The 12,890-nt window shown below is 47.7% G+C and overlaps 1 protein-coding gene across 4 annotated transcripts in view; it reads left to right on the top strand.

Moving 5' to 3' along the window:
* Window positions 1-12,248, top strand: part of dati (zinc finger protein datilografo) — an 804,480-nt gene extending 792,232 nt beyond the window's left edge. For all 4 annotated transcript variants that reach the window (XM_071682892.1, XM_071682893.1, XM_071682891.1 and 1 more), the window contains one exon: window positions 4,649-12,248. In XM_071682892.1, coding sequence (XP_071538993.1) covers window positions 4,649-5,634 — 986 coding nt within the window. In that variant the 3' untranslated portion in view covers window positions 5,635-12,248. The remainder of the gene's footprint in view (window positions 1-4,648) is intronic.
* The last annotated feature ends 642 nt before the right edge of the window (window positions 12,249-12,890 follow it).

The following is a 12,890-nucleotide window of genomic DNA, read 5'->3' as shown; positions in this document are numbered from 1 at the left end:
TAACATATCCCTGTAATGAATTAGCCCACGCTTGCATTAAGTGCGTAGCTGAGAGGCTGAAGATAAGATTATGAAGAAGATAAAGAGATAAGATCTCGCATGCGACTTATCGTTGATTATCTACGTACTTTTTAAGAAAAAAAGTGTCCGTGGATAACCCATTATGATAGAGAGTTAATGGTGCGTAAAACAATGAAAACTTTAGCAGAATCAGTAACTGAGATAATGATATACCCTTAAATGATCAGACAAAAAAAATATGATAATGTAAAGTATATGTATTTCAGTAGAGACACCACAAATACCTGAAGCTGTACATGCAAACAGCTTCCATTTGCCTACAAGTGAAAAAGAAAAGGTTTTATTAGGTTATAGATCAGTTTGGGAAGTTATCACTGTGGATACGACCTAAGCCTATAGATACCAAGTCGACCCATACGCATGTGGGTGGAGCCTATGCGCTACGTCATTGGCCATAAACAAAGAAAACGTGCTGCTACAGGGCTAAAGAAAACGTAGATTCATCTACACTGCCCAGACTTTCTTTTCCTTTCCTTACAGTATACCTCCCTCACAGTATCAGTACCTTCCCTCACAGTATCCATACCTCCCTCACAGTATATGTAGGCTTAGGATACGACATTATCACCGTCACAGCTCGAACTGTGACGGCGAACTCCAGCCGGAGACGACAGCTTGTGACGCGCTCCACCACCGTAACGCTGGAACTAACAGCCCCTGCTACTGCAAGCTGTGAAGCACTTCATCCTCGTAACGCATCGAGTGTCGCATGTGACGCGTTACTACTGTGTAAGCCATAGCCATGGCAGACTCGGGGTATTCACAGGCAGCTCATGCCGAAACGATACCCGAAGAACATGGAGAGAGAGGCGGCATCACCATGTGTGGTTCCCTGGTCCACATGGAGGTTGTGGTGATGGCCAAAATGTTTATTTACGGCTGAATGATGGTGGTGCGTGAGTGTCTCACCTCCAGGTATAATCCCATCTACTGTTCTTTTCGGTTGTCAGCCTCTGTGCTCCAGCCCTTAAGACCTGGATCCTTGGGCGTGTGAGCGGCTGCTGCTTCCCATAGTTTCTATGTGGAAGATCAGCCACTCGAGGATTGACACTTATGATGCCTCCTCCTCCTCCTCCTCAATTCGCACAACGAAGCTGTGAAATTCTCTTCCTCTTCGTTTGTCTTTCCCCCTTTTCGTATAACCTTTCCACCTCCTACAGTCGGCTCTCCGAACACCTGAGGAGGTCAGATTAATCTCCCTCGTATAATTTTTCTTTCATTCATTTTTACGTTTCAACCGACGTGGCTTCGATTGGGGCATACTTTCGCCTGTGTTGTGTCGACCGCTTAAAAAAAGGAAATGGGAGAAACGCTGCAAGAGGCGTTGACGGTGCGGAGGGCGCCGTGGTACCCCGCTGCCACAGGTACCCGCTGCCACCACCAGAATTACTTCGCCCTGATTATATTTGTGTACTCTTGATTTTCTTTATTATACCCTTTCCTGCTGCAGCGTTCAATCGGGATCCGAAGATCGCTTTATGCAGGAGGTTCAGACCCGTGTGTGTAGGGTGTGTGAGGAAGGGGAGGGGAAGGGAGGATGAACCTAGACAGAACTCAAGGTAGGGGAGGGAGGGAGGGAGAGAGAGGAAAAGGGAGATATACCCTAAACAGAACTACCCTTCTGGCTCGACTTTTTCTCTCCCCACAAGAAGAAAAAAAACATAAAACCCTGCTTTAGTATTTTCATCACTTTTATTTTCAAAATATTTTCACACGAAAGCGGAGCAGTTGCGCCTCCCTCAAGCTGCAAGCCTGGCCGCAGTTGGTTCGCTGGGAGGTGGAATGGACCAATCACAGTGCGTGTTAGATGGAAAAAAGGGAAAGCCTTGTTTACAGTCTTTGGGCAAGGAAGCCGAGCATGTTTTAAGAGCAAGAAGGGCCCGTTGTTCCAGATGGTGGCCCAAACGCATGAACGTTGACGGAAGTTGCAAATATTCGTCCAACACTTACAATAACATGTCTTGCTTCCTCCAACATTTACAATAAAATGTCTTACTTCCTCCGACACTTACAATAACATGTCTTACTTCCTCCAACACTTACAATAACATATCTTGCTGCCTGCAACACTTACAATAACATATATTACTTCCTCCGACACAATAACATGTCATACTTCCTCCGACACTTACAATAACATGTCGTACTTACTCCAACACCTACAATAATATGTCTTACTTCCTCCAACACTTACAATGAAATGTCTCTTCCTTAAGAGTATACGTTCAAGAACAGATATGTCGTACGTAGATAAGGTGTCCGTGAAAGTTAGAACGCCAGGATGAATCTTACCTTTAAGATTTATTGATAGATAACAGAAAGTCAACACATAGAAGCAGACAGTCCGGGGTAGGAGTGTGAAGAAAGTACGTGAAGCCTTCAGCCACATCGGACCTATGGTACAAGTCGGGGTAAAGGGAGGTGGAGACGCCACTGCGGCTCCTGAATGTAGTGCTTCTTAAAAGTGTCATTTCATTGCGGCAAATTGGGGTGTTACTAAGAGTTTTAAAGGCGAGGCGGAACGGGGATTCAAACCGCCATAGTGATGTGTGATGCCAAGTATATTATGTTGACCTTTAGTTGTGATTCTTTTAAGAATAAAGAAAAAATGGAGTAAAGGTGTGTAGTTTAGAGTAAGATAACGAGTTTATTGGGGAATAATAACATGAAACAATGGTAGTTATGATATAAGTTCCAAATTACCGGTAGACATCTGGCCAAACTGTCAGCCGTACAGAGGCCTCCCATCAAAATTATATTTCCCTGATAAGTTTATTTACTCTTCCTACATATGCCTGGCTCTGAACATTCAGAAACTCAAGGAAGTGAACAGGGATCAGCTCGTTTTTAGTGTGGGGATTTCCATCACTTTCGTGCTGAAAATCATAATGAAAAAAAGCTAAAATCGAAGCCAAGTCAGGCGAGCGTCAAAGCAAAAATGGAATCGGAAAGGTAAATCATCAAGACTATACGGTTGACTGTCGATATCTTCAACCAAGGCTGGGCGAACCGAATCTCATGACGGTCTTCCGTAGCCGAAGAGAAGATCGGAGATGTGAAAGAGGAATTGGTTGAGACTGTACGGATGGGTGATCATCATGACGCGTATGGATGTCTAATTGCTCGGGAGAAACTTCCCTAAGCAAGAGACAACACCAATTTAGAGAATTTGATGTGACGGTTAATGAAACCTTGTAAGGCATTCTGTGGTTTGGTGCAAAAAGGGTAGAAACATATCATGACTCTTTCATGACGAGGCAGAGGGAATGTGATAGCAAGCAGAACCCAGTAAAAGGAAGAAGTCCCATTTAGAGAATTCCAAGCGACTGCTGCCATGTACCCACGTTGTGGCCCCCCTCAGTTCCCCTCTTCTCCGTTCATCACAAAGAACTCGATGTGATTGTGTGACCGACGCTTCCTCGCACATGTAGGACACTTGGAGGAAGAAAAAAAAAATACATAAGTTTGCGTCACGCGAAAGGGAAATAAGGACCTTTCCCAGCACCGGTTGTGTGAGGCGATGATGGGAGATAAGTCAGAGCAGTTCAGGGAACACCTGATGCTCCACTTTCGCTCATGAAACGAACCACCGCAGCTGGAAATGCATACGAAGAGCGACCAAGAATTCGGTTAAACCTTAATTTACGTTTGATTTTCCGCCAGGAAGATACTAAGAGCGGACGTAAAATTTGCGAAATACGTGTCATGATATAACCTGCGTAGGTATGACAAGCCCTTTAAGAACAGTAAAAGACCGATGCGGTCGGGCTTCGAGTCATAGGCGAGGAACATTAGTGGAACTGTAAGAAACTAGGGAGAGGTGTCGTTGATTGACGTGCGAGAGTTGTCTCATTTTTTTGTGGAAATTAGATATCTTTCTTCTCTTTCTCCCCTCAAAAACCAGCCCATGTCTCGATAATTGAAACAACTTTTCGCTTATTAGAAGTCTAGTATATATATATATATATATATATATATATATATATATATATATATATATATATATATATATATATATAATATGGATAGAATTGACGGCAAGGCGACGCGATTCGAATTCGGGACCAACAAGTAACGGGCCGGTGGGTTATCCACTCGACTCTTAAGGTGACTATACACACTCACTCACACACACACACACCGTCTTAACACCTGGCTATGGGCTACGTATTACTGACTGTATTGCACCATTCAGCTCTTCCTCTTATGTTCACCATGACATTATCCATGGGTGAATATCCTTGTGACTAAAACGTTATTTTTACACAGATATTTCAAACAATTTTGTAAGGGTCCTGAATATCTAGTATATTTCCTATTCGTTGTACATGAAGTTTAGATTGATCGTTACTGTGGTTGAATGTGTTGATATGAACAATGGTTTTAATGTGTTGATAGATGACCAGTGGTGTGATGATAGATAAAGAAGGGTTTAATGTGTTGATAGATGACCATTGGTTTAATGTGTTGATAGATGAGCAATGGTTTTTATGTTTTGATGGATGAGCAATGGTTTTAATGTGTTGATAGATGACTAGTGATTTTAATGTGTTGCTTGGTGTTGCAGGGTTGCTGAACCACATGGAACACATGCGTATGGACCCCAAACATCAGTTTGCTGCCCAATACGTCCTCTCCCGGGCCGCAGCAGAGCGGCGCGAGCGAGAGAGTATCCTCGGCCTTGCCCAAGTCGGTCTCCAGGGTGGGGGCAACCACATGGGCATGGGCATGGGTATGGGCATGGGTATGGGTATGGGCATGGGTATGGGTATGCCACACCAGATGCAACACCACGCCCAGCACCAAACAGCGCCCATGTCCATGGCAGTTTCCCCGTCCACCCAGAGTGATGCCTCCTCTCGGATGTCGACGCCCGCAGAAAAGTTAGAGAGCGGGCTGGGGCGCATGCCGTCCCCAACGGACGCCCTACGCTCCATCACCAGCCACCACGACGTCATGAACCAGATGCGCCCCCAGCCCAGCGACAACATGCGAGCCATGATCAGCCAGAGCCAGGCTGAGCTGGTCAAGTCCACGCTCACCTCGCAGGCCGAGACCATCCGCAACGCCATGGCTTCCCAGGCTGAAGCCATCCGCAATCTCTCCAACCCACATGCCCAGCAAGTGCAATCACAACAACCCACACAGCAGCAGCAGCAACAACAACAACAGCAGCAGCAGCAACAGCAGCAGCAACAACAGCAGCAGCAGCAGCAACAGCAGCAGAATGTCCACCAGGCCCCTGAACCCATGGGGTCGCCCCAGCCCGACTTGCGGGACATGCGTGACCCACGGATGGGCGTGGGCGGCGGTATGGAGTCAGCTCTGCGAAGCGCCCAGGCAGAGGCGGCACTAAGGCTGGTGAACCACGAGGGCCGCCCCTCCCCGCAGCACCAGGGGGACCTCACCGACTCCATCCGCTTGCAGGAAATGCGCATGGAGCAGGCCTTGCGACTGCACGGTGACCCCCGCGCCCTGGCCACTTCCCTGCCCGGTCCCTTGGGGTTCCCCCTTGCGCCCCCGCAGCACCAACCCCAGCAGCAGAGCGCCTGAACTTACACCAGCCTACCCCCAGCTTGGGAGCACCAACCCCCGCCACTCACCTGTACTAGTCCTACGGTGAACGTGTCATGACTGTGTGTCTGTCTGTCACATTGCCTCGGTTCCACCTTTGTTCTGTTGTGTTGTCGTATTTTTAGCTGTGATAAAATGAAATGGTTCCTCGCAGGAACTACGTATTAATTTAATGATCACTTCTCTGTGTTAGTTCCTTGAGTTGTTGTTGTTAGACAGGGTGGCTGAGCGTGGAGGACTTGGCTGGGCTGGGGCGGCCCCGTCGACGCTCCTTTGCCTAGCCCTGCCACCGTCGCCGTCAACTCCCAGGTGCTCCAAAGTCGCCCTCCCGACAGTTCCTCACAGTTACTTTTAAGTGCAATTTTTAGGGACCAGCGGTCTGTGACACTCGATACCTACAGAGAAGCTGAGCTGTTGGGCCCTGTGAGTGGCGTCGCAGCTGGCACTGCAGGGCCCGGCATTTCGGGGGCCCAAGGACCCTCGGAGACCACCCGCCTCCAGGCTCAGTGGCCCTCATTTGATGCAGTGAGGCAGGCGCTGATATATACCATAAGTTGATATTGCTTCCATGGCTTGACTTGATTGCAGTCATTGTGTACCTGTAATAGAAAATTATCTTTATACATTTTATTGCATAATACGGCACCTTTGTTGGTGCTTGTTAAGCTTTGCACATCCGAGTGTAGGAAAAAATATTAAAAGGTCCTAATGTAAAGCATACAATCAAACAAGATCTAAAAAGGATGAACCTCTCGATCTGTGAGTGAGGCGTGTATGGGTGCCTCCAGCCACACTGGCTGGCAGTGGTACGGCGTCCCGCAGACTCTACAAGGGGCCCCTGCAGCGCTCCAACCCCTTTCCTCCTCCTCTCCCTTGAGGCTAAAGACATTGGCCTCGCCCTCAGGGGCACACATGGATTGCCCGGTCGCCGCCCGCGGTGACCACACCAAACCACAGCAACCCCCCCTTCAGCGTCCACTCCCCGCGGCGAGGGTAAAACTAAAGGAAGCTCTGAAGTACTTGATATGTGAGATTTGACGTCCACACTCCCTCCACCGGGTGACGCCTGCATTATCCACCGGATCCTTCACTCTAGCTCACGCCGGAAGACACGTTCGTCTCTTGCTCATATCATAACAAAGTTCTTCAAGTGTCACTGTGGATCATCATACTGTTCTGGGTTTTCAAATGCTCACTTTCGGAAAACCAGAGAAAGAAAGAATAAAGGAAAAAAAATTCTTTTTAAAGAGAAGGTTACACAGAGCTGAGCTGGTGTTGTGCCGCCAATAGAAACTGGACAGAAAAGGTACCATCATTGTTAACTATGTATATTGATCTTAGTTCATGCATATAGTACCTACGCGTGTGTAATTATTAAAAAAAAAAATATGTTTATACAGTTTCACATTTTAAGTGTCTGATTTTCTGATTAGGATTCATCTGCGCAATATTGTAATAAGTGTACATTTTTTCCCATCAAGTAGCTTTGAAGGCAAGGACCAGAGGGAGGTGGCTACTGGAAAAAAAGGCCACCTCAAATTTAGCCACTAGGGTCTAGCTGGAGTCATGATTGTGGTATACTTAGCCATAACTTTCAGTGATGTACAGATTGAATAGTAAGATTTTTATAGCTTCATGAAGAACTCTTTTTTTTTTCTGTGATTTTTTGGCCTTCAAAGCTTCCTGACCACACCGATTGACTGTTGACTGTTCCTGCAATCAGAGTTTACCGTTAAACGCTGCTACTGTTCCCACCACCGATAGTCCTAGAATCAATTAATGTTTGTACACTACTACTACTACTACTACTACTACTACTACTACTACTACTACTACTACTACTGCTACTACCACTACTACTACTACTACTCCTACTTTTACTACTCCTACTACTACTACAACAACAACTACTACTACTACTACTTCTTCGAATACTTTCACGACTGCTATCCCTCTAACTGCAACTACTCCAACCTCTGCTACTACTACTACTACTACTACTACTACTTCAACTACTACTACTTCATAGACTGTAGCAATAGATCCGAAACCATAACTTTTCTAGATTCTTTACTAAGATTAGTGTAACTCTGGTAGTAACTTCCACCATTACCCCGGTCTTAAACCTCAGCGCTCAACCTAACTGACCCTCCCTCTTCGTCTCGCTCAACCACGTCCTTAGTGCACCTAACCTCGACCTAACTCGTCCACCAGTAGCATCTTCCCCTAATACCGTACCTAGTCTTTCACCCTGAGCCAAACCCTTATCTACAATCCTGATCATTAAAACCCCTGTTTTATCTTATACCTATCATGTTATAGTTGACTACACAATATTTATTTAAGACGTCTTTTTTTTTTGTTGGTTTCATTCTATATTTATTCCTACACAACAGATCCCTGATGTCAGCAATTTAAAAAAGTCGTTCTCTTATAATTCTTTATCAGTTATATGATTTTTGTTTTCCTTCGTTAAATATCTGATAGTTTTTCTCCCATGAGATTGGAAATAGTTATTGTTACTTATATACCAGTAAGAGTATGATTAAGCCAAGTTAAAGGAAAAAAAGATTTCCGTGCAGTTAATCGATTTAGCTTTAATTTTAATCGTAAGACCCAATTTAGTACCCAATTTTTTTTAACCACAAATCCAAGCTTATCACATCAATTATGACGATACCTAGTTGATTATATTTCTTGTCAAAATTCCCAATTTAGAACTCGGATTATCACAAGACCCAGTTTTCCGTAACAAGACCCAAGGTAGTACTCATAATTGTTTTTTTTTTTTACCACAACCCAATTCATTACTTTTTTTTTCAAATTAATGGGTTGTTCTCACTGACAATCTTAAATACCACAGCATACACACACACGCAGTCTGACCCCAGTTTTCTTATTGTTAATACTTTCGGTGTACAGACGTCCCAGTCAAAAAGTATTTTCTTTTTTTTTTTTCGTCTGCCCCCTAGCGCAATGACTGAGTCTTCAGCTCACATAGACAATCCCCCTCCCAACCCCCACTTCAACCAAATTTGATGGTTTATCTCCCCTGACGCAAGGCCTCCTTCATTTCCATGCTGGAACAAGGACACCTTCCACAGATTCGACAATGATTAAGTTATTTTTTTTTTCTTTCTCCTCTTCCTCCTCCTTCCCTCCCTCCCTCCGCTGTGACCATCCCATATCCGCCACTCCACCTAGTTCCACTCCACCTTGCCCACCAACACCATCCTAGTGTTCTGCCATGAAATCAGTTCTTCCGGCACCACAGTTGAATCCTCCCCCACAAACCCCCACCAAAGTGACCCCCTTTCCTCCACAACCTGTTTTCTACCGTCATAACTGCTACTCTCTCCCCTTCCCTCCGTCCCTCCTCCCCACCATGACTGCCACTGTTTACCGCAGCCACTACCCCTGCTACTTATTGCTACTACTATCCGCTCCCACTACCGCCATTTCCCATACCAGTACTGCCGCCACCGCCACCACTTCCCCTGTCAACGTCACCACCCCTTTCCCAGCATATCTGCCACTTCCCCACGAATACCCCCCCCCCTCCCCACCATCACCGCCACTTCCCTGACACTCCTCAAACTCCCCTCACTCACCGCAGGCTGCCGCCATCACCTCTCCCCAACACAGCCCCACATCACCACCTCCGACAGTTCCAAAGCCACCACCGCCACTGTCACCATCATTCCCTCCAACAATCACCAACAACACATATCCCGCAACCATCACCACCACCGCCACTTCCCCCCACCATCACCGGCGACACTTCCCTCGCCACCACCGCCAATTTCCTGCCAAAATCGCCACTATTCCCCCCTCCCGCCCCCAACACCCCCACCACCACCACCGCCGCCGCCGCCGACCCTCTCCCCGCCACCGCCTGCCTCGTTCAAAGTTCCATAGTCTGCCGACAGATCCACCGGTATCAGGAATATTAAACACAAAGGATAATACAAGTTCCTAGTGAATTTTCCTAATTATTAACTTGTCGTTTTGAGCATTTAGAGTGCATTATTTCCTTGATTTCTCCGTTGTATCAACTTTTAAAATAGTACTCAGATAAGACTTCTGACAGCTATAGTCCTCTCCTTTTCTAAATCGACTTCTATCCATTGGTCTCTCATCTTGTGAAAGAAATATAGAGATATATAGATATATATTATATTTAAAACCACCCCTCACTCTCTTTATCTCACTATCTCACTCTCTCTCTCCCTCTCTCTTTCTCTCTCGGCTCTTCCATGGGGACCTGGTGGCCGCGTTCCCAAAACGTTTAGTTTTTCTACCCAAGGGTCTGACCTGACCCAGCCATCACGGACGCGCCCCCCTGGGCCAGGGCAGCAACAGTCCCCCCCTCACGAACTGCCGGGCCAACGTTAACCCGTGTGACCTGGACCAGACACCTGCTAGCCCACAGCCCCCCCTAGCCCTCTGTCCCGCTCTCCGGGGGTTCACATGGACGTCTGTCCCCACACCCTCTCTGGGGGCTTGCCGAGTACCTCCCACATCCCCCACCCGACCACCCTCTCATCCCAGACTGCTATACCAAAGCCACTTGACCTCCTCCCCCCCTCCCACTCCCAGTTGTTCTTCAGCTGACCCATCCACCAGAACCCTGCAAGCCTGACTACCCGTTGGTTTCCAGTTCCATCAGTGTTTTGGTCTCCCTCCCTCCTCCCTCCACGTGCCACTCACCCCCCATCCATCGACACCGCCGTCTCCCTGCACCACTTGAACGACCCCGACCCCGCCACATCAGCATGGGGCGGCTCCTCCCCCCCTCCCCCGCCAGTCACCCCGCCACCACATGCGGGACACGACACCACACCACGCCCTCCCTCATTCCCTCCCCGACTCCCGTGGCCCATTACCGCACGCGGGGCACACCGCTCCCATATTCCACCCCCACCCCATCCCTCTCCCTAGTGCGCCGTCAACAGAAACAGGGCGGCTATCTCCCCCTCCTCCTCCCGCCCCCGTTCCTTCGTCGGCTCCCTTCCCAAAACTCGCTTACGCCCCGACTCTGTTCTCTAGTGATGACGTCCGCAGCGCGGCTCGCACGCGGCCGCGGGCGTGGCCGGTGCGACGCCCCTCGCCACGTATGTCAGCATAATACCGAACGGCCAGGGTGGTGACTGTGGTGTGTGGCGGCAGCTGTGACCTGCTGCTCCTGAACCTGAACCCGACCCGACCTGGTCGGAGTCACAGGACAGAGGGCGCGGCCTCAGGGGACAGTACGTCGTCGCGCCTCCTCTGGGCGGAGCGCACCGCAGTTGCCTTGCCCATATACCTCACGCCACTGCCGCAGCCGCAGCCTGGCCCACCCCTGAGGCCGCACTCACCCGTTGCACACCCGCAGTCTTCCACAGGGACACGCCGCAGTCCGCGCGCTACGGCGCACTCGCAAGCGGACTGTCGGACAGCTGACGATCTCGCCGGGCCGGTATACGGATTGGTGTCCATCAAAATGGCCAAAAGAAAGAAAGAAAGAAAGAATAAATACGAGTTTTATGTACATTAAAAAATATGTTGTCTAAAAGACATAATAAATGCAGACGTCCCAACCATCTTCTTTGTACTATTGTATGAATTATCAATAAGTAGTGTTCAAATAGACTGTTGTTGTCATGTTGTCGTCTTTATAAATCATTAAGGGTCGGGTACTTGGTTGGTACTGGTACCTGGTACTGCTGCAGTGTCAGAATAATGTACGGCAACTGCGGACCCGCTCACCCACACCCCACAACCCCCATTTCCCACCCCCACCTTTCCCACGCCGCAGTCGCCAATCCTCCAGGGAGGGGGGGGTCTAAAGAAGCCCCCCTCTTCTATGGTCCTGCTGCACACACACACCCCTTCCTTCCTCCAATCCTCAATCCCTCTTTCCCTCCCCCATCCCCCAACCTCCCAAACCAAAATCCTTTCAGTGTGATCAGTTTGTCACCATCGTGTGTGTTCAAGATGGTACATTTGTTGTACATCAACGAGAGAGAAGCCTCTTATCCATGCCAGATTGTGTGTGTGTGTGTGTGTGTGTGTGTGTGTGTGTGTGTGTGTGTGTGTATGTATGTGTGTGTCCGTGTTTGCGTGTCTGAGTAGGAGTGAAGCCAGGGGCGAGACCTTCTCTGTGCATGTAATACCTTTGCTGATGCTTCGATGGTTTTGTTCCGTTTCTTGTCCTTAACTATGTAGTTACAAATGTTCATGTGTTAGATGTAGTGTGGGGAAAAAAAATAAATTTGTCAAGCTCCTGAACCAAATGCCATTGGTCACTCGTGGACGCAAGGCTTCACGACGCTGGTTTGGTTCCAGGGTGAAGAAGAAGCAACGCCGTGTCAGGTTTAGGCCAGAGAGGACTCTCCCGACGAGGGTGGGGCCGTGCGCAAGAAAACCCCCGCGCCTCCTGCGCGGTGCCTGCGCAGGGAGGCTCATTTGTCATCCACGGAGTCTTTGTATTAAATTATTATTATTATTATGTACTTTAGTAAGCTCCCCTATACGGCGCTCTCTTTACCTTTGTCCGTGGTACTGAGTGTGTAGATACTGCAGTAACAATAAACTATGGTCCAGCCGGATGATTCGACTGTCTATCTTTACCCTACACCAGCACCCAACAGGTACAACTCGCATCAACTCTGACCTCTAATTTCGCTCCGCACCCAGTAGACATCAGTCATCCATCCTCCATCCCTCATGTTTACAGTCAACCCACGACTGTCTGATGTCAATTGTATCTCATCCACCCTCCACTGCCTCGCCTTAGCTCCTACCCTCACCCCAAACCTCCTCCACCTTCGATAAATTCTCATCATTCTGTCCTCTAGCATCTAACTACAACGCAATAAGCCTTGGCTCTTCAATTTTACCTTCTCCCTTAACATAGGGCCTCCACGTCATTATGGATGGCTGTTGAAATTGAACAGATCAACTCTGTCAAATACCAGCCTACCTGCTGGAGCAGATTCATTTTCTCGCCCAGGTTAAATACTTTACCTATGAATATTCAATTTTCTTATAATAGAAAGAAAAGTAACATTAATAATCAGTAAACTGAAAAAACTGATAATAGAGAGTATTATAAATGTACCTTCTCGATGGATTTACTCCATAAACGTCGTGTTTACAAACAATGAAATGTTTCATATTTCTCTAAACGTAACGTATGAAAACAAACCATTGATTATGAAAAATTACTAATCGTGGAAGCACTCATTAACCCA

This window comes from Panulirus ornatus, chromosome 35 (genome assembly GCF_036320965.1).
Source record: "Panulirus ornatus isolate Po-2019 chromosome 35, ASM3632096v1, whole genome shotgun sequence".
Taxonomy (NCBI): Eukaryota; Metazoa; Arthropoda; class Malacostraca; order Decapoda; family Palinuridae; genus Panulirus; species Panulirus ornatus.
The sequence above is the reverse complement of the archived record's forward strand: the minus strand, read 5'-3'. Positions and strand labels throughout refer to the sequence as shown.